At 44.7% G+C, this 21,827-nt stretch overlaps 1 protein-coding gene across 1 annotated transcript in view; it reads left to right on the top strand.

Annotated features, from left to right (window-relative positions):
• LOC145350623 (ALK tyrosine kinase receptor-like) overlaps positions 1-21,827 on the top strand; it is a 1,029,887-nt gene that overhangs the window by 289,594 nt on the left and 718,466 nt on the right. The window contains exon 3 of the mRNA XM_080199829.1: positions 15,541-15,696. Within this exon, the coding sequence (XP_080055955.1) occupies positions 15,541-15,696 (156 nt within the window). The remainder of the gene's footprint in view (positions 1-15,540; positions 15,697-21,827) is intronic.

Here is a 21,827-nt window from a genome sequence, read left to right as displayed (position 1 = left end):
AAAATGGAAAATCTCCCCAGTGTATGACGTGGGGTAATTTACACATTTGCAAAGTCTATTGAGAAGGATAAGCTTTTGTTTTAAATAAAAATTAAGTCAGGGTGTGAAAAAAAGGAAACTGGAACAGTAATTCTTATTAGAAGTCCTTGCACATGTTTGAAAAGCATGTAGAACTTAATGCATCTTCTGAAAATAGAAATTGTGTCAAGTCAGTGGTACCTGGAGTAAAATTTTCTGACACTGCGGAATGAAAACAGTTCTTACAAAACATATTTTGTGACAGCACTTGTCTCACTGCTTGCTAATGCTAATGTGTTTAAAGTTTACTTATTTGTGTCACAAGTAGGCTTTACATTAACACTGCAATGAAGTTACTGTGAAAATCCCCTAGTCGCCATACTCCGGCAACTGTTTGGGTAGACTGAGGGAGAACTTAGCAGGGCCAATGCACCTAACCAGCATGTTTTTTGGACTGTGGGAGCAAACCAGAGCACCAGGAGGAAACCCAGACAGACATGGGGAGAATGTGCAAACTCCGCACAGTTTGGCCACAACGACCAAAGCCAGGAATTGAACATGGGTCTCTGGTGTTGTGAAGCAATAGTGCTAACCACTGTGCTACCATGCTGGAGATTTATTATAATTAATAAGTTCTCTTCTTAAAACCAGTACTTAAGTCTTACCTTTTTGTCATTTTGAATGGGAGAAGTGATGCTGTTTCTTTGGTTCACAAATTTGTTTAATTTAGGAATGTTACTGGAAAGTTGGATTCTCATATCGGACATGCACAAGCCTCTGACACACATGCCTCTGATACACACACACACACACACACACACACACACACACACACACACTCTCATGCGTACACACATATGCATACATACTCATGCATGCATACACACACTCACATGCTGACACACAGACACACATGCAGGCATGCATCACACACACACACACACACACACACACACACACATACACGCACCGATGCTAGCACGCACACACACACAGATAATAAACTTACTTGCATCTCTCGCTCTCAAACACTTCTTCCTCACACAAACACTCACCTACCACTTTTTTTCACACGCACACTCATGCTCTCACCTCTTCCTCACCCTCTCATCTCTCTCCTTTTCTCCCTGACACTCACACTCACACACTCACATACTCACCTCTTTCCTTTTCTCTCTCACACTCATAGCCAATTTCTCACACACTACCACTAATTTCTCACACACACATACACTCATGTGCTCACCTCTCTTTCTCTCTTGCACTTGCATTCTTCCCTCTCCCTCTCACTTCTCTCTCCCTCTTACACGCTCTCACCTCAGAGAGGTAACACCAGGATAGTGCCTGGGCTGCTGAGGATGCAGAGGTGAGTGGGAGGAGGGTAAATGGGTGTAGATTGTTTCCCAATTTTCTAGTTGTGCACTGAGGTGGCCGTTAAAATTGGCACCACCAGGTCATGGAATGTCTACACTGATGGCAGGGCGGGTGAATCAGAGGCTACCCGCCAGCGACATAGAACCCATGACTGCAAGTTTCTTTTTCTAAGTCATCGAGCCATAGAAGTTTACATCATGGAAACAGGCCCTTTGGCCCAACTTGTCCATGCCGCCCTTTCTTTTTAAACCCTAAGCTAGTCCCAATTGGCCGCATTTGGCCCATATCCCTCTCTACCCATCTTAGCCATGTAAGTATCTAAATGCTTTTCAAAAGACAAAATTGTACCCACCTCTACTACTACCTCTGGCAGCTTGTTCCAGACACTCACCACTCTCTGTGTGAAAAAATTGCCCCTCTGGACACTTTTGTATCTCCCCCCTCTCATCTGAAACCTATGCCCTTTAATTTTAGACTCCCCTACCTTTGGGAAAAGATATTGACTATCTAGCTGACTTTTGCCCCTCATTATTTTATAGACCCCTTTAAGATTACCCCTCAGCCTTCTAAGCTCCAGAGAAAAAAGTCCCAGTCTATCCAGACTCTCCTGATCTCGGACTATATGTCGGAGAAAGCCGCCATTGCCTCGGCAGCCTCGATGATGCTTTTCCCGGCTGACGTTGACCTTTGCCAAAATTGGAGAAAATCCCGGCCTTACTTTTGCATATTTTCCAGCTCGTCCAGTCAGAGGCTGGATCCTGGAGAAACCAGCTCCTGATTGAACAAGCAGCTCCATGGGAAATTAGATAGGTCGGCTTGGTCCACGGCGGAATACCTGGATGTATCCAACGGATCCTCAGGGTTCCAGGGAACCCTGCAATAAAGGGTCGCTTAATGATTGGATGTTCCACGTCTGGTTGGCTGAATTATTCCTTTCTTGCTTCAAAAGTTATCATGATTCAGTTTTGAGTTTTAATCAGCAGGGTTTATTAGTTGAGGAAATAAGTCGGCAAATGAGAGACAAAGGTACATTTATAACTAAGCATGCATTGAATGAACAGCCTGATATGCCATTAGATGCAAAACATTTAAAACTCATTGAGTTCCGTTGTAAATGCAATCGCTGTCGATTGCTGGAAATCTCAAAGGCGAACCAGGAATTCACTGCCAACCAGTCAGCGTCTGAGAATGGCTGACAGGTCACTGCCGTGAGTCTTTGCAACTTTTCCCCCTGAAAAAGTGGTGGAAGCAAAGTCTTTAAGGTAAGAGGTGGGTAGATTCTTGGTAAGCAAGTAGGTGATAGGCTAGTGGGAGTATAGGCAGGATGCAGCTTGAACGTTATTATCAGATAAGGCCCTGAGGGGGGCAATTCTCCCATCCCGCTGCACCCGTTTTTGAGTGCAGCGGGTCAGGAGAATCGTGCGTCGGCCAATTCAGTGCTAACCACAGTGCTGCCCTTGTTCATTTGTTCATAGGTTTTAAAATTTCTCGCAGAAACAATGGAGGCATCAGCAGGAAACTTGGGCCAATCTTTCATGTCCAAGCACTGCCCAGCTTGCGCGAGCATTTTCAAATACCTGTTTTTATTCGCAAAGGGGGTTCAGTTATTGGTAAACTATTGAAACTGATAAAACAAGGTTCTCTTTTAAAGAAAGCCATGAGTAATGATTGCACTGTTCCATTAAATATCGTCCCCGTGTGTAAGAATGGCTAATGTCGTTTCCATTGATTAAATCCTTGCGCTGCGACTAAATGCAACAACAACGACAAACAATACGGATCCCTTCAAGAGTTCAATACAGTAATGGATTTTCTTATAGTAAAATTATATGCATGCTATTTGCAAATGGAATTATGTTGCCATACTTAAAACAATTATAATCACAATAAATAGCAAGCTATTAGAGCAAAAATGTAATTACATGAAAAAAGTCAATTTCGGGATACTCAGGAACATTTGTTGATCTAAAGTATTTGCTTTCCAAAGCCATAGACTGGTTCAATTCATGCAAATTTCATCAGTATTTAAAAGAATTGAAAAGTGTGAGAGAGCTGTTGAGATAAAATGTAGCACTTCAACTTAATGTCACATCCTTCACCAATAGTTTGTATTTAATAGCAATTTGATCAGCCGCAAAACCTTTCCTATCCATGCCTGACATTTATAATGGGCATGTTTGTACCAACATGATTTGGGTGCAACATTCATTTGGGATGTTTATATTGTGAAGTGTTTTATTTTAAGGCCTACTGCATCACAAACTGTACCTGAACTATCCTGTACTGGTCAGGCATCTGGGTGGCAGGAATGCAGTGCGCTTTGTTCATACTTTACTGCAATTAAAGGTGCAGGGTTATTATTGTAATGGTCTGCGTAAATCTCACCCTTGCTGCACATGAAGGTACGTATAGCAAAAGGGGGCAGCACTGCTGCCTCACAGCGCCAGGGACCTGCGTTCGATTCTCGGCTTGGGGCACTGTCTGTATGGAGTTTGCATGTTCTCCCTGTGTCTATGTGGGTTTTCTCTGGGTGTTCCGGTTTCCTTCCACAGTCCAAAAGACGTGCTGGTTGGTTGCATTGGCCGTGCTAAATTCTCCCTCAGTGTACCCGAACAGGCGTCGGAGTGTGGTAACTAGAGGGTTTTCACAGTAATGTCATTGCAGTGCTAATGTAAGCCTACTTGTGACAGATAAATAAATAAACTAAACATTAAAAGTATACTTTGTTGTCTCCCTCAGTGGTGACTTTAAGGACTGCTGGTTTGGAACTGGTGATCCTGGCCCAAACAATCCTGGAATATCATTCCTATTCAGTTAGATGCATTTCCAATAGGGACCCTCAAACAGCTCCTTATTGGTACATGCAATTGTACAAATTATGGGGAGGCGATGGCCTAATGGTATTATCGCTGAACTATTAATCCAGAAACTCAGCAAACATTCCGAGGGATCCAGGTTCTAATCCCACCAAGGCAGAATGTGAAACTTGAATTCAGTAAAACAATATCTGGAATTAAGAATCCACTGATGACCATTAAATCGTTGTCAATTGTAGTAAAAACCCATCTAATTCACCAATCTCTTTTAGGAAGGAAATCTGCCATCTCTACCTGGTCTGGCTTACACGTGACTCCAGAGCCATAGCAATATGGTTGACTCTCAACTGCCCTCCAAGGGCATTTAGGGATGGGCAATGAATGCTGACCATGCAGTGACACCCATGTCCCATGAATGAAAGAAATAAATGCAGGGAGGTCTTATACCTGTTACAGATGGACAGGCAGGCATAGTGGATGCTCAAGAACCAGCCGTTATCAAGCTGAACGTGGAAATAGATTGGGTGTGCGATGTCATACTCTCAAACTGATCTATTTTGTCCCCATTTTCCACCGAGAGAACAGCACAATGGGTAACAATTTCTACTCCAATTTATTTTTTTTTAAAAGACTGGCTGTTCTATTTGCCCTCAGACGTGCCTGAATGCTTCACGCATAATAAAAGGTCAGGTCAAATCACCATAATCCCAGATGACCATTGGCTACTCTCCCCCTCAAAGATGTGATTTAACCTGAGGATCTCCACACCTCAGGCAAGGGACAAGGTTGAGAAGGTGGGGCCTTTGTGAATAACCTCAGCCCATTCAGGAATCAAACCTGCGCCGTTGGCATTGCTTTGCATCACAAACCAGCTGTCTAGCTAACTGAGCTAAATTAACCAGGTACCTTTGAAATGTGATCACTGTTGCAGTCTAAGAATCATGCAGCCAGTTTGCACACAAAGAACAAAGAAAATTACAGCACAGGAACAGGCCCTTCAGCCCTCCAAGCCTCCACCGACCATGCTGCCCGGCTCATCTAAAACCCGCTACCCTTCTGGGGACCATATTCCTCTATTCCCATCCTATTTATGCATTTACACAGAGGAAGCTGTGATAATGAGCAGATAATCCATCTTTTTGTGATGTTGATAGGGGGATAAATATTGGCCAGGATGCCAGGAATGACTCTCCTGCTCTTCATCAGAGCAGCACCATGGGATCTCTTGCATTCATCTGAGAAGACACAAAGGGGCCTCAATTTAATGTTTCATTTGAATAATAGAACATCAAACATTACAGCGCAGTACAGGCCCTTCAGCCCTCAATGTTGCGCCGACCAGTGAAACGAATCCAATAGCACCAACAACAATGTAACACCCCCTTTATACTCTGGAGTGAGCCTCCTTGACATTTATGCTCAAGTCCTGAAGTGCTTTTTGAACCCACAACTTTTCAACTCAGAAACAAGAGTAAGCAAAAGCTGTCTTGATGCTCATAAATCCCCTTCAAACTTGAAAAATGCTTCAATCTGCCATGATTTCCGTTCTTTATGTTAACCTTTTCACTCCATTTTTTAAAAAATTCTTCCTTGTGGCTTCACTATCCATTTAGAATACAGCACAAAATCAAAGTGTGAATCTTCACTTTTCACGTATGCCTGCTCTACAGAGCACCTGTCATTGGCAAGTGAAATTTGTACTTATCTTTGACTCACTCTTTGATAACGCACCTCAATAGAGGAGGCTTAGGAAATGATTACTGTCAAAGTGTCATTTTAACTGCATGACTGCTTTCAAAGCATCGTTATGCATAAGACTATAAAACGTAGGAGCAGAATTAGGCCATTTGGTCCATCGAATGTGCTCCACCATTCAATCATGACTGATATTTTTCTCATCCCCATTCTCCTGTTTTTCTCCATAATCCCTGATCCCCTTATTAATCAAGAACCTATCTATGTCTGTCTTAAAGACACTCAATGACCTGACCTCCACAGCCTTCTGCAATGAAGAGGTCCACAAATTTACCACTCCCTGGCTGAAGAAATTCCTCCTCATCTCTATTTTAAAGAATCATCCCTTTAGCCTGAGGTTGTGGCCTCTGGTTCTAGTTTTTCTTACTCGTGGAAATACCCTCTCTACGTCCGCTCTATCCAGGCCTCGCAGTGTGCTGTAAGTTTCAATGAGATCCCCCCTCATCCTTCTAAACTCCAATGAGTATAGGTCCAGAGTCCCCAACTGTTCCTCATACAACAAACTCTTCATTCTTGGGATCACTCTTGAGAGCCTCCTCTGGACCCTCTCCAAGGCCAGCACATCTTTCCTTAGATGTGGGGCCCAAAACTCACAATACTCCAAATGGGTTCTGACCAGCGCCTTATACAGCCTCAGAAGTACATCCCTGCTCTTATATTCTAGCAGTGGACCTGTGTGATTGTGCTAATATTTCCTCTGAATGGCTAATGAAACCTTTCTCCCAAAATATCTATTGCCCTTGTTTTTTTCTCATTTAAAAGAGAGATGTTGGCCTGAATTCCCAGCTTTGTGCACCCAGCACAGGCAGTCAGGCCAGCTACTGATCCAAGAGAAGGTGTCAGAGGCAACCTTAGGAGCAGCCTCATTGCTGTGGGACAATAAATAATAAAAAAAAGTAAGATCCTTCATTCCTCATACCCCTTCACCTACCCTCACATGCTCCCAGTACCTCATCCATACCACCTTGTAACCCTGTGTCAAGCTATGCCCCCACCTATCCCATGGATTTTCAAGCTCTATCCATGCCAGGCATCTGCCTTTGTGGTCCTTCATGCCTGCTACTCTAAGTTGGAATCTCTATGTTGATTGATTCTGTAAATCCACTAGTGATAATCGTACATGCAAAATAAAATTGAAATAATCATTCATTCCTTTCCATTGTGTTAAAATAAAAATATGCATCATCAAGACAACTCCTATTTGACAACCAATCCTCTATCCACGCTAACACCCGACCCCCAACTCCATGTCCCTCGACCTTCCACAAGAGGTTATTGCAGAAGGTCGAGGGACATGGAGTTGGGGGTAGGGTGTTAGCGTGGATAGAGGATTGGTTGTCAAATAGGAGGCAGAGAGTGGGGGTCAACGGGTGCTATTCGGATTGGCGGATGGTGACTAGTGGAGTGCCCCAGGGGTCGGTGCTGGGGCCTCAGCTTTTTACCATTTATATAGATGATCTGGAGGAGGGAACCGAGTGTAGAGTGTCGAAATTTGCTGATGACACCAAGATTGGGGGAACGGCAAATTGTGCGGAGGGTGTTGAGAGTCTGCAGAAGGATCTAGATAGGCTGGGCGAATGGGCCAGGAAATGGCAAATGGAATTTAATGTTGGCAAGTGTGAGGTGGTCCACTTTGGTAGGAAGAATGGTAGGAAGGACTATTACTTACGAGGCGAAAAACTGCAGCAGGCGACAGTGCAGAGGGACCTCGGGGTCCTTGTGCATGAGTCGCAAAAACCCAGCTTGCAGGTGCAGCAGGTGGTCAGGAAGGCGAATGGGATGCTGGCCTTCATAGCGAGGGGGATTGAATATAGAAGTAGGGAGGTCTTGCTGCAGCTGTATAGGGCATTGGTGAGGCCGCAACTGGAGTACTGTGTGCATTTTTGGGCGCCGCACCTGCGCAAAGATATTTTGGCCTTGGAGGGAGTGCAGAGGAGGTTTACTAGGCTGATACCGGAGTTGAGGGGGTTGAGCTATGAGGAGAGGCTGAATAAACTGGGCTTGTAGTCGTTAGAGTTTAGAAGAATGAGAGGAGATCTCATTGAGACGTATAAGATGATGAATGGGATGGATAGGATAGAGGTGGAAAGACTCTTCCTGCTCAAAAAAGACAATAGGACTAGGGGGCACAGCCTCAAGATAAAAGGGGAGCGGTTTAGAACGGAGTTGAGGAGGAACTTCTTCACTCAAAGGGTGGTGAATCTCTGGAATTCTCTGCCCGTTGAAGTGGTGGAGGCTGCCTCGCTAAATATTTTTAAGACGCGGGTTGATGGGTTTTTGATAGGAGAGGGGATTAAGGGTTATGGGGAGAGGGCGGGAAAGTGGAACTGAGCAGCGACAGATCAGCCATGATCTTATTGAATGGCGGGGCAGGCTCGAAGGGCTGGATGGCCTACTCCTGCTCCTATTTCTTATGTTCTTATGTTCTTAAGACATGTTAAAGTATCAACAGCAGAAACTGCAAACACTTGAAGCCTCTTAACCTTGTGTAAATAAATATGTGAAATTGACAAGCTGGAGCTATCAATCAAGCAATGTTTTCTCTGGGACTCAGGTATTTCAGCACTCTAATGGCGCTTGGCTAAGGATGCATAATACAGCTTGGCGACAGCCCAGAAATCCATTATTTTGTTGAAACACCAACTCAGCCTGGAAAATTCATCAGTGTCACATCCTTGATCAAAGATTTGGAATTGGATTCACTTCAGCTAAAAGGAGGAAAGAAATAGACTGACTGTGTTCTATAGAATATGGAATAGACTAGTGGGAAATGACAGAAACAAATACCTGGTAACCTGCCACAATGAGTAAACATGATTTAACCATTCACACAAAAGAACAAAGACCACTTGTTCCCAAAACAGTGTAACGACAATTTATCTTCCCAAGGGCAGTCCCACAATGGAACAAGCTGCCAAAAGATATAGTCATGGCCCCATGATTTGAGAAATCTTCCAGGCTCATACTTAGATTATTTCCATTTATGAGTTTTCATTATCAAGACTACCATCTCAGCAGGCCATGCCTTGGTTAGCAAACAGTACCCATATAAATGTTGGTGGAACATTAACACTGGTCTGTGATGCCGATAAAACTAAAGCAGGTTTCCTCCGGGTGCTCTGGTTTCCTCCCACATTCCAAAGATGTGCAGGTTAGGTGAATTTGCCAGGCCAAAATTGCTCCTTAGTGTCCCAAGATGTGTAGGTTAGAGGCATTAGCTGGGCAAATATGTGAGGTTACAGGGATAGGACCGGGGTAGGATACTCTGTTGGAGAGTTGGTGCAGACTCAAGGGGCTGAATGGCCTCCTTCTGCACTGTACATGCCAAAGTGGCACAGTTGTCAGCACTGCTGCCTCACAGCGCCAGGGACCTGTGTTGAATTCTGGCCTCGGGTGACTGTCTTCGTGGAGTTTTCACATTCTCCCCATGTCTGCGTGGGTTTCCTCCCACAGTCCAAGGATGTGTGGGTTAGGTCAATTGGCCATACTAAATTGACCCTAGTGTCAGGGGATTAGCAGGGTAAATATGTGGAGCCACGGGAATAAGGCCTGGGTGGGATTGTGGTCAATGCAGACTTGATGGGTCAAATGGTCTCCTTCTGCACTGTAGGGATTCTATGATTCTGTGTTAAAACCTGAAAGTCCTCACAATCAATGTGTCTTATGAGTGGCATTTCCTTTCAAGTAAATGAAAAGCTGAATATACCTTTTGCCCTGTTCAATAAGTTGGCAAAGTCTGGATATTGCCCTTTATTAAATCCAATTTCCATGCATGATGTTATTGGATTTCCCTAATGACATTCCATTCAGAGAGATTAGAACTGTCTACATCAATATCCATCAATCCACTTACATTAACATTTCAGATAAACTGCTTGAGCCATCAAATCAACATTTGACTAGGTTTCTGAACTCAAGTATAAGAACATAAGAACATAAGAAATAGGAGCAGGAGTAGGCCATCTAGCCCTTCGAGCCTGCCCCGCCATTCAATAAGATCATGGCTGATCTGTTGTGGCTCAGTTCCACTTTCCCGCCCTCTCCCCATAACCCTTAATCCCCTCTCTTATCAAGAACCCATCAACCCGCTTCTTAAAAATATTTAGCGAGGCAGCCTCCACCACTTCAACGGGCAGAGAATTCCAGAGATTCACCACCCTTTGAGTGAAGAAGTTCCTCCTCAACTCCGTTCTAAACCGCCTCCCCTTTATCTTGAGGCTGTGCCCCCTAGTTCTACTGTCTTTTTTGAGCGGCAAGAGTCTCTCCACCTCTATCCTATCCATCCCATTCATCATCTTATACGTCTCAATGAGATCTCCCCTCATTCTTCTAAACTCTAACGAGTACAAGCCTAGTTTATTCAGCCTCTCCTCATAGTATATATGGCGTAACATTCAGATGGACTGTTTGTTGGCAATATGAGTGGCCTCTCAGGTCCAAAATGACTCCTGCGACCAGCACACACAATGCTGCCATGAGTCAAATCAGATCTGATAGAGGTGGCATCGTGATTAACACTGCAGGCCAGGGACCCGGGTTCGATTTGATCTCGGGTGACTCCGCATTGAGTCTGCAAGTTTTTCTTGTGTCTGCGTGGGTTTCCTCCAGATGCTCTGGTTTCCTCCCACCCTCCAAAGATGTGCAGACTAGATGGTTGGCCAGGCTAAGATTGCTGCTGTGTCCCAAGAAGTGTAGATTAGGGGTATTAGCAGGGCAAACATGTGGGTTTACAGGGATAAGGCCTGGCTAAGATACTCTGTCGGAGAGTCGGTGCAGACTCGACGGGCCAAATGGCGGCCTCCTGCACTGTAGGGATTCTATGAACTCATTAGTGCTTTGTAGTGAGTGTCCATTGGAAATATGCAGAGTATGATATGGAGATGCTGGTGTTGGACTGGGGTAAGCACAGTAAGAAGTCTCACAACACCAGGTTAAAATCCAACATGTTTATTTGGCAGCACAAGCTTTTGGAGTCTTGTTCCTCCTTCAGGTGAATGAGGAGTTGTGTTCACAAACAGGGCATATATAGACACAAACTCAATTTACGAGATGAATGGTTGGAAATGTGAGTGGAGAGAGGGTTAAGACAGGTTAAAGAGGTGTGTATTATCTCCAGCCAGAACAGGTAGTAAGTTTTGCAAGGCCGGGCATGTCGTGGGAGTTACAGATAGTGTGACATGAACCCAAGATCCAAGTTGAGGCCATCCTCATGTGTGCGGAACTTTGCTATCAGTTTCTGCTCAGTGACTCTGCGCTGTCGTGTGTTGTGAAGGCTGCCTTGGAGAGTGCTTACCCGAAAATCCGAGGCTGAATGCCCATGACTGCTGAAGTGTTCCCAACAAGAAGAGAACACTCCTGCTTGGTGATAGTCGAACAGCGTTCATTCATCTGTTGTCATAGCGTCTACATGGTCTCCCCAATGTACCATGCTTCGGATCATCCTTTCCTGCAGCATATAAGGCAGACAACATTGGCTGAGTCGCAAGAGTATGTACCCCGTACCTGGTGGATGGTGTTCTCACGTGAAATGATGGCATCTGTGTCGATGATCCGGCACATCTTGCAGAGGTTGCTGTGGCAGGATTGTGTGGTGTGGTAACTGTTTTCCTGAAGGCTGGGTAGTTTGCTGCAGACAATGGTCTGTTTGAGGTTGTGTGGTTGTTTGAAGGCAAGATGTGGGGATGGTCTTGGCGAGATGTTCGTAATCATCAATGACACGTTGAAGGCTCCGAAAGAGATGTCGTAGCTTCTCCACTCTGGGAAAGTACTGGACAATGGAGGGTACTCTGTTCGCCGTGTCCAGTGTTTGTCTTCTGAGGAAATTGGTGCGGTTTTTCACTGTGACGCATCGGAACCGTCGATCAATGAGTCGAGTGCTATATCTTGTTCTTATCAGGGCGTCTTTCAACATCTGTAGATATCTGTTGCAATCCTCCTCATCTGAGTAGATGCTGTGTGTTTGGAGGATTTTGTCTGCTGGTTTGATGACAATGATGCAGTTGGTGTTGAGAGCACAGATGGCATTGCATTTTGCTTGGGTGACGTTTGAATGTAGAGTGTGAGTGTGCCATGTTGATTCAATGTCAGAGATTTCATTCTACAGTTCAGTGTTCCATCACTTAATCACGCACGGCTGTTCAGCAGCAAAAAGGCCCCGTTCCCCACCCCCACCAGATCATGTTTGTATCATCGGCAGCTTCTAAATCGGAAGGGGAAGTGTGATAGGAGATGGAGAATTAGGTATGATGATATGGTTTTCATCTATTGTTTCAGCCATTCCCCTCCCACCCTCACTGCTGGCCATGGCCTCAGCGATGGCCACTGCAATGCCTACCCTGAAGAAGGACTGCTTTTCCTTTTAGTTGTGACAAAGGGTCGAAATATCAGCTCCTCACAGATGCTGCCAGACCCGCTGAGATTTTCCAGCTTTTCTCTTTTGACTGCAATGACCATACCAGCTCACCTTATCAGTTCCTTGACTGCTGAATAATATAATGGAATATCCATTGCCCATTGGAGGGGACAAGTTCCTCCTCCCTGTTGCTGACTTGCTTCATGGATCCAGTGATAAATCGGTGGAGCCCCTGGGTGATGCTACGCGACTGCAATGAGTCTTTTTTCACTGCCCAGCTTTGCTAAATGCCCCTCCCCCTTTTTAGGGGTCTGTGGCTCCCTTTAAGCCATAGCTTCTCTACCAGATATTGTGCCCTCCCTATGGATAAGCTGCCAAAGAAAGCATCATTATCTCTGGCAGCTCGTCAATTCATTATCAATGAGGATTGACCACAAGAACTGAACCGTCTTCCCAATGACTGCATTGGGTGAGAGCAGTGAGTGTATAGGCCTCAACCTGCCTGACTTTGGCTGGAAACAAAAGTCAACACCTATTTTACCTATTGGGTCTCTAGCTCAGCTAAATGGTCATTCTTCACATATGTGCTAGGGCAGCAGGTATGACTAAATTAGTTCCTTCCTGCTGCCCAGCACTTCAACCTTTAGTCAGCCAATCATTTTTGAAACATATTGGCTCCGGTTGGATTACTAATCCAGGGTTCAGGAACCTGAAATGGGGAAGAATGATGGATCCCGAACCTGCAACTCCATGCTTTAGGCCCTACCTCCCGGGATTTCCAAATCCTCAGCCATGGTGGACATGGTGCTGGCTTGTCATCCAATCAGAGATGATGGGCAGGCTCTTAATGTTGGAAGACCAGTGGGAGGCCCTCTGTTATTTTGGGATGGGTAGTTCCAGATGGACTGGGGGTTGCCATTGTGAGGATGCGGATGGTAAGGGATAAGGGCAAATAAGTTTATTTTCATGTTCTAAAGCATCACAGCTACCTGTCAAGGACCTGATAGGGGTAGCCCCTCCAGGGATGACCCATACAGGTCCAGGGCAGGGCTCGACATGGCCTATCACATGATCCATCCCTGTCATCCCCCTTCCTTCACCACTCTGAGCTCAACACTTTCATCTGGATGTGGCCCAGGCAAAAGTGAATTGAATTGATTTGATTTGATTTATTATTGTCACATTTATTAGGATGCAGTGACAAGTATTATTTTTTGCATGTTATACAGGCTAAACATACTGTTCATAGAGTACATAGAGGAGAAGGAAAGAAGATGGTACAGAATATAGCGTCATAGCAATAGCTAGGATGTAGAGAAAGATCAGCTTAATATTTGGTAGATCCATTCAGAAGTCTGATGGCAGCAGGGAAGAAGCTGTTCTTGAGTCAGTTGGTACATGATCTCAAACTTCTATTATCTTTTTTCCTGATGGAAGAAGTTGGAAGAGAGCATGTCCAGGCATTAACGCAGAGGGACAGGGACGGTTTGTTCGTGATTTGGACATTTAGAAACCCAAAGCTGTCGACCATTTCCACTTTATCCCAGTTAATGTAGACAGGGGCATGACAGTGAGCTGCCCTCATTGGCAATCGGAAATCCTAATTGGCGTGTGAAGATCCATATAATTACCAATATATGGGACCCAATTGGTTGCCTTCCAAGTGGCGGACAGCTGACCTGATCCTCATTATAAATGGTTCAGGGTTGGGATTGGGTGGCAAACCAGGCCCATAACGTCAAATTCCACGTCACCCGGTCCAGATCCCGAACAGGTTGGAAAATCCAAACTCTCAATCACTTACATGTTCTCGGGGAATCAAAGTGTAGGAAGAGTAAAATAAAATATTCTTCCTTTAAAATTCTTTAAGTATAAAATTAGTCTCATCTTTCTGTTGGTCTGCTGGGTGGAGATTGATTAAAGTTAAATTATGTTTATCATGAAGATATGTGCATCACCACTGGTGTCTGACATGGCCCAAGGCCTCTGTTGGAGTTAGAAAGCTACACTCACCATTAGGAATGCAAATTTCACAACTCGCAAATGATTTCCTGGGACCTTGGGCTGGTTTGAGGGCACAACCCTACTGTTTGCAGTGGATTTTCTAAAACACAGAGAGATATTCCCTATAATTGATCCCACTGGCTTACAAGAGTGGCAATGTTTCTATGTTGAGAAATTAGCATTATTTAAGTATCATTGTTGAAGAAGAAACTGGTGATACTATTTATTTCTTTTATAAAAATTGGAGGTATTTGAAAAAGATGTATTCCATGCACTGTTAACAATTTTATGTGAGCATGGCACGTACCTGATGATTCTAAAGCTGGCTTTATCGTGGCTAATAACAAATGTCAGCTTGTAAGTTGTGATAAATATACGTCTGGTGTCTTCCATTTTGAATCTGCCTTCTCCACCCAGAGGGGTCAGCAATTGTTATGGTTTCTGGGAACCCATCGAACATTTTAATCTGAGAATTTCCTTTTTACTCCAACAGATTTGACTCCAATGTTTGAATTATCTGTAGGGGTGGGGTGGGTGGGGTGGGTGGGGGGGTTGGGTGGGCTGGGGGGGTGGGGTTGGTAGTAAGGAATGTCCTCCTCTTGCTCAGGTAAACATAGCAAGAACATTTCACATCTTCATATTCTGGCTATAGTTGGAAACTATTTTCAAAGAATGAAATTGTCACTTCACTAACTAGTTTCCCACTTTGTTCACATGGTCACTCGCATAGAAAAGCATCATCCTATTTTGGACTGAATTCATGGAAATGCTTTTTTTTTAAAAATGGGCAAAATAGGCATCTCCAGGCTGGCCAACATTTAGAGCCCATCCCTAGATGCCCTGTTCAGAGGACAGTTGAGAGTCAATCAAACTGCTGTGGCTCTGAAGTTACATGTAGGCCAGACCAGGTAAGGATGGCAGATTTCCTTCCCTGAAGGGAAGCAGATGGGTTTTTTCTGACAACAGGTCATCAGTAGATTCTTAATTCCAGATTTTTTAAATTAAATTCAAATTTCACCATGGCGGGATTTGAACCTGGTTCCCCCGAGCATTAGCTGAGTTTCTGTATTAATAATCCAGGGATAATACCTCTAGGCCATCGCCTCCTCAAATTTTGTACTAAAGACTATAGTGATTTTATTGGATGCTGTAAATCCACCTTTGCTGTATTATTCCTCCATGTACGATGGTTCACCCTGCATCATATTTGTATTGTTTCAGATTTCTACTGCGATTTTGAAACAGCATGTGAATTGGAATATTCCTTCAACGCCGAAAATGGACTGTTAGATTGGGTTATTACGACACCACAGGACCTTTCCCTAATCACCGAGGCTGCTGTGCCAATTGAAGATTACTCTGAGAAATCAAGTGAGGGTAAGGGAGGCAAATACAGAATGGGATAGTTGAACAGAGAGAAAAGCAGGTGGTTTATTTTATTAATGTTATAAATCAGATGGTAAAGTGAGCATCCAGAAGCTTTTGAAAACATGCTTTAGTTGTTTCGTCTCATTTAATAAATTTGACTTCCTCAGCACTGATAACAAATACTTTTCGTTGTACGTTAAGGATTTTGGATTTTGGAAAGATACTAGTGCTTGGAAATCCACTGTTAGTATTCCTTCAGGGATTGCCCTGATTGGAGGAGATACCTGGATAGAGATGGAAGACTTTCTGCCAATCTTTCACCAATGTTACACTGACCAAAGGAGAGAAACCCCAAATAAATCCCAGTTTATGTTCCTTTGCTGTTTTAGTGGGTAGATGCCGTGTCCAGAAGAATGATAAGTATTAAGTAGATATGTCTAATACCATGGATTTTACAGCCTTGCTCGTCCCGGGGTCAACGGATCTCTTTATTGCTTGCCCCTTGCCCCGCTCCGATTCCCATGGTGGGTAGGGCAGTAAGCTTCTGCCCATCATGAGAAGGTTAATCTTGCTTGCAGGGAGAGAAGGAAAATCAGAGGAATAGGTCAGTACTTTCCTCAGCATTTTACTTCCCAGGATATCATAATGCTGTTGCAACCCTACCTGCAGAACTTCATGCTGCTCTGAGGAAATCCCTGTCAACAGCCCTACTCTCGATATGTTCTGTGAAGCTTAACAGGAACAGACAGAAGTACAGACATGTGTCCTAATGCTTCGTGTTAAAGTACGTTCAAGTTACCAAATTGAATAAGGCTAAGCAATTCCTTTTAATTGGACCTCTAAGCATTGAATTGTTCTCTTAAATAGTGCATGATCCTATGGTAAGTTGATATCATTGTGCAGAGCTAAGGGCATTAAATCCTTGTTGGGTGATATGGGGCGGGGGGGGGGGGGGCGCGGTGTGGGGGTGGGGGCGCGGTTTGGCCATTTTCTGATAGCTCACCCAAGAAGTCGTCAGACATGGCTGAGATTTGACGGAATTTTCCAGCAAGCAGCTGGTAAAGCCACCGTGTACAACCATCTCTGTCTAATGTTAATAACCTTGCATGTTTGCACAGTGATCACTCAACAGTGATAACAACTTGAATTGATAAAAGGACCTTTATTGTAGAAGCACGTTCCGAGGCACTTCACAAAAGAGCACTCAATCAAAAACTGGTGCCTAGTTAAAGGATATATTAGGAGGGAAGCTTAAGAGCTGAATGAAAGTGGTGTGTTTTCAAGATGGACATAGTAAGAAGCCTCACAACACTAAGTTAAAGTCCAGCAGCATGGAAGGAGTTCCATAGCTTAGAACGCAATAGGCTAAAGGAACAGCCCCAATAAATAATGGAACAAAAATATCTTAGGATGCACAAGAGGCCAGGCTCAATTGAAAGTGAAATCTGGCAGTTGAATCAATCCTGACAGATTACTGTTGTTCTGAGTTTGGGAGCGGTGGAGATTGCTACTGACCAACAAAGAGGCTGTTGCTCATCAATCACAACCCGCTTCACTGTTTCCTTTCTTTTGCAAGAGAGATTCAGCAGTGATATGGGGGAAATTGACCCTGTTCCTCTCTCTGCCCATTCTCCTTCCTCCCGAATGAACGCTCCAGGATGGAAACCTAACTTGTAAGCCCTGGGTTTGAGTAGAGAGCAGGATTCAGTGCATTCCAGATTTCCACTTTTCATAGTCTGTGCACCTACCCACGTAATGGGCTGAATTTTATGTCTGCACCCCCAAGGGCAGAATGCTAGCTGGTGGGCATACAAAATTATGTGCCATGGTAGTGGCCCTCCCCAACTAGCCACCGCAGGTATTTTACCCATGGCAGGGGAGAAGTCGAGTGACCCACTCACCCATAAGGCCCTTTGAGGCCTACTGATTACGGTACCCCCAACCCCCTCACTTGGGCCTGCTGCAGCCCCAGTGCAACTCTGAATTTATCTAAAATTCTAGGCTCCTCTGCATCTCATCTTCAGCACTCCATGCAGTTCCAACAGTGGCCACTGCTCCCAGTGGCGCTGCTGGGGACAAGAGAGCTGCCCACTATTTACTTATCTGGCAGCTCTCAAAGTTGGGCCTTCCCCTCCGATGTGGTTAGAAGTCCTGTCTCAAGATGATTAAAGACCCAATGGCTGGGAGGTTAGCCAGACAAGCACAGATGGGCTTGTCCTCCCACTATAATGACCTCTGTCAGGCCATTGAGGTTGGCCTATTGGAGTATCAATTCCCTGATTAAGGATCCAATTAATGGGCCAATCAAGGAGTCTTTTCCTTGTACTTAACCGGGAGTGTCAGTTCCTCTGCGTGCACGCACACACACATACACACACACACCCCCCCGCCCCTGCCCTGCCCTGCCCTGCCCCACCATGCCCCGCCCCCAGAGGTAGACTGTTAACTGATAGAAGTTCACAAGATTATGAGAGGCATGGACAGAGTGGATAGTCAGAAGCTTTTTCCCAGAGCGTAAGAGTCAATTACTAGGGGGCATAGGTTTGAGGTGCGAGGGGCAAGGTTTAAAGGAGATGTATGAGGCAGGGTTTTTACACAGAGAGTTGTGGGTGACTGGAACTCGTTGCCAGGAAAGTAGTGAAAGGAGTACAGTAGTGACTTTTAAGGGGCATCTTGACAAGTACATGAATAGGATGGGAATGGAGGGATATGGAAGGGTAGGGGGTTTTAGTTGAGTGGAGCAGCATGGTCGATGCAAGCTTGGAAGACTGAAGCGCCTGTTCCTGTGCTGTAATTTTCTTTGTCTTTGTCCTTTAATTGCACTCTGTATACTGCTAGAATCATAGAATCCTATGGTGCAGAAAGAGGCCATTCAGTCCATCAAGTCTGCACTAACCACAATCCCACCCAGGCCCTATTCCCATATCCCTACATATTTACCTACTATTCCCTCTAACCTTTGCATCCTGGGACACTAAGGGGCAATTTAGAATGGCCAATCAACCTAGCCCGCACATCTTTGTTAATAAATATAGGGATTTTGGTGAAGGGGCCCATCTCAATTGAATCACCAGAATGGTATCAGGAGCACGGAGTTAAATGACCTCTAATTGCTGTGACTCGGTGCCTGTTGGTTTGGAAAAACAGATCATCTGTCCCCGAACCTAAATTTGCTCACCATTTTGGTTTTGCATTATCACTCAAAGGCTGACTGCCTGTGTCCCACTGCTATTTCGTGTGCAGGTTGATAATTGCATATAACTGCATTATATGGGCTAGAGATGCTAATTAACTCTCCACCCCTCTGAGCACTTGTGCTCACAGCCCAGTCTCAGGGAGCCTCTCTTCCCACACCTGCCTAATTGACTGAGTCGACTTTTCCCACTGCAAGCATGCTCAAGTGGAGCAGTCATCTATCGTAATGATTGAGAGCTTTCTCCATCCACCCTCTCTTCCACAGCTCTGCACTTTGGGCCATTTCACAGTTTGTAAAAATCGCAGCATCCTCGTGCCCAGAGAGTGACCTGAGTGATCACTCGGTTTATGTTACATTCCAGACTCACTTGTTAGATAAACTGCTGCCGCCTAACTCCATATACACTGCTGGACAGCTCCATTAAGTAAAAATCTGCCTCTCTGTGCCAACTCCCTTCTATGTCTGTAGACTACGCTTCTGCTACCATTCTGGATCGACTGCATTCACAAAATTACATTAAAAAAAATTGAAACCATCTGTGCGTGTACTCACACATGTCCATTGCAGCAATTTAACAAATTCATTTAATTTTGTTTTAATGAGATGTACAGTGCTGGACAGCAGCAAAAGTGATGGGAGGAACTGATATCAGGAGCAATGGGGCTTCAAGTGACAATCTGCCTGTATGTGCTGGCGAGTATCCAAGTGTTATTAAATAGAGTTTGTTCCCTTCTCTTCCTCCTCCTTGGTGCAGTCTCCATACCTGTTTTTGGCTCTTTGTGATTTTATTAATATTTCAGATATTAGCCCATTTTGACATAAATCTCTTTTGTAAGCAAGCAGTCCCACAGTAGTTGAAAGTAGAGTGGACGATTGCAGCATTAGTTTGCTCTGTGGGGACATTGATTCCAGAAATCTACTGGGGTTAGAATCCCTCCAGTGCAGAAGGAAGCCACTCAGCCCACTGAGTCTGCATTGACTCTCTGTCAGAGTGTTTCCTTCACCTCCCTCTCCCCACATCCTACACGTTCACCCTGACTAATCCATTGAACCTACACATCTTTGGACACTAAGGGCAATCTAGCATATCCAATCTGCACTACTTTGGAGTGTGGGAGGAATCTGGAGCGTCCAGAGGAAACCCCCACAGTTACAGGGAGAATGTGCATACTCCACACAGACGGTGACCCAAGACCAGAACTGAACCCGGCACCTTGGTGCAGTGAGGCAGCAGTGCTAAACACTGTGCCACCATTTCCGAGCACCTTCTTTTAGATCGATGGGAGTGCGCACTAAGGGTAAAGTGCTGTTTGGCAGTGGCACTGTGACTGCTGTAGAGTAAGTACATCTTCTTTGAGAGACAATGCATGATGCCACCAGACATGCCCCAACACGTGAAAGCAGGACAAAGTGAAAGGCAGATGAATAAAGAATTCCTCTCAGTGGAAGTTTTCTTATTACAATGAATTTTACTCGTTTCCTTCCTCACCACTGGATCTCTGTGCCGGTTTATTTGCTGGAAGATGTGCTTATGTTCATAGAATAGAATCATAAAATCCATACAGTGTAGAAGGAGGCCATTTGGCCTATCGCATCTACACTAGCAACAATCCCACCTAGGCTCTATCCCCATACTCTACATATTTTCCCTGCTAATATCTCTAACCTACGCATCCCAGAACACTAATGGCCAATCAACCTAATTCACACATCTTTGGACTGTGGGAGAAAACCCACGCAGACATGGAGAATGTGCAAACTCCACACAGACTGTGACCCAAGCCGGGAATTGAACCTAGCTCCTGACAGCTGTGAGGCAGCAGTGCTAACCACTGTGCCACCGTGCTGCTCACTGTGTTATAGCAAGCTCATAGATGTTTCTACTGGTGGCACTGCTAACTCTCAGTGCCAGAGACCCAAGTTCAGTCCCAGGCTTGAGTCACTGTCTATGTAGAGTTTGCACGTCCTCTCCGTGTCTGCATGGGTTTACTCCAGGTGCTCCGGTTTCCTCCCACAGACCAACGGTGTGCAGATTAGCCGTGATAAATTTCCCCCTAGTGTCAGGAGGACTAGCAGGTTAAATAGGTGGAGATACAGGGAATAGGGCCCAGGTGGGATTGTTGTCTGTACAGGCTTGATGGGCCAAATGGCCACCTTCTGCACTGTAGGGATTCTATGAAGGGATTCTGGGCAGTGCTGAGCTGGGCAATACTCTGCAGTCATTTCCCCTCCTCTCCCCATTGTATTTTGTTGTGTTAAAGGAATTATATAAATACAATCTATCGTTGCAATTAATCATTTTAATTCTTTCCTGACTAGGAAGAAAGTCAGCTTAAGCAGCTGGGCACGCAGTGACAGTTATTTAGTAAGCTTCCTGTTTGCCAAGTAAACTTTCCTAATTTAAGGGGCTATTTTAAAAAAAACTAGTTACTGCAGCACAATACTCCTCAAGAGCAAGCGAGTTTGCTGCAGAAGGATCCACATGTGTTCGGTACACTGCAGAATTCAGCAAGCCCTGATTTTTAACCAACTATTTGTGGCACTTGCGTTTCACCTGTTGTGAAGATTGGGTCTGTTTGTGAACTTTCAGCGTGCATTCAGTGTGTGTCATCTCTGACCTAATTACACAGGTTAAGGAAAAAAACCTGATAATTATATATAGCATCTTCTGTGTCCCTAGAAAATCCCAAGACGTTTCAAGGCCAATTAACTATTTTTGAAATGTAGTCACTGATGTTATGTAAGCAAATCTGGCAACAAATTGAGCACAGCAGGGTCTCGTGAATACCATCAAGATAAATTGCTAAACATTCTATTTTTGATAGTGTTACCTAAGGGATTGATATCGGCCAGGACTCTGGACAATTCTTGTGCTTTACTAACCCCTTGCACTAATAACTCAAAACTACATTATCAATACCTTTCTGACATCTTGGGCAAGTTG

Source organism: Carcharhinus amblyrhynchos, chromosome 12, assembly GCF_965287045.1.
Source record: "Carcharhinus amblyrhynchos chromosome 12, sCarAmb.v2.hapA, whole genome shotgun sequence".
NCBI classification, from domain to species: Eukaryota; Metazoa; Chordata; class Chondrichthyes; order Carcharhiniformes; family Carcharhinidae; genus Carcharhinus; species Carcharhinus amblyrhynchos.
This window is presented reverse-complemented; position numbering and strand designations above follow the sequence as displayed.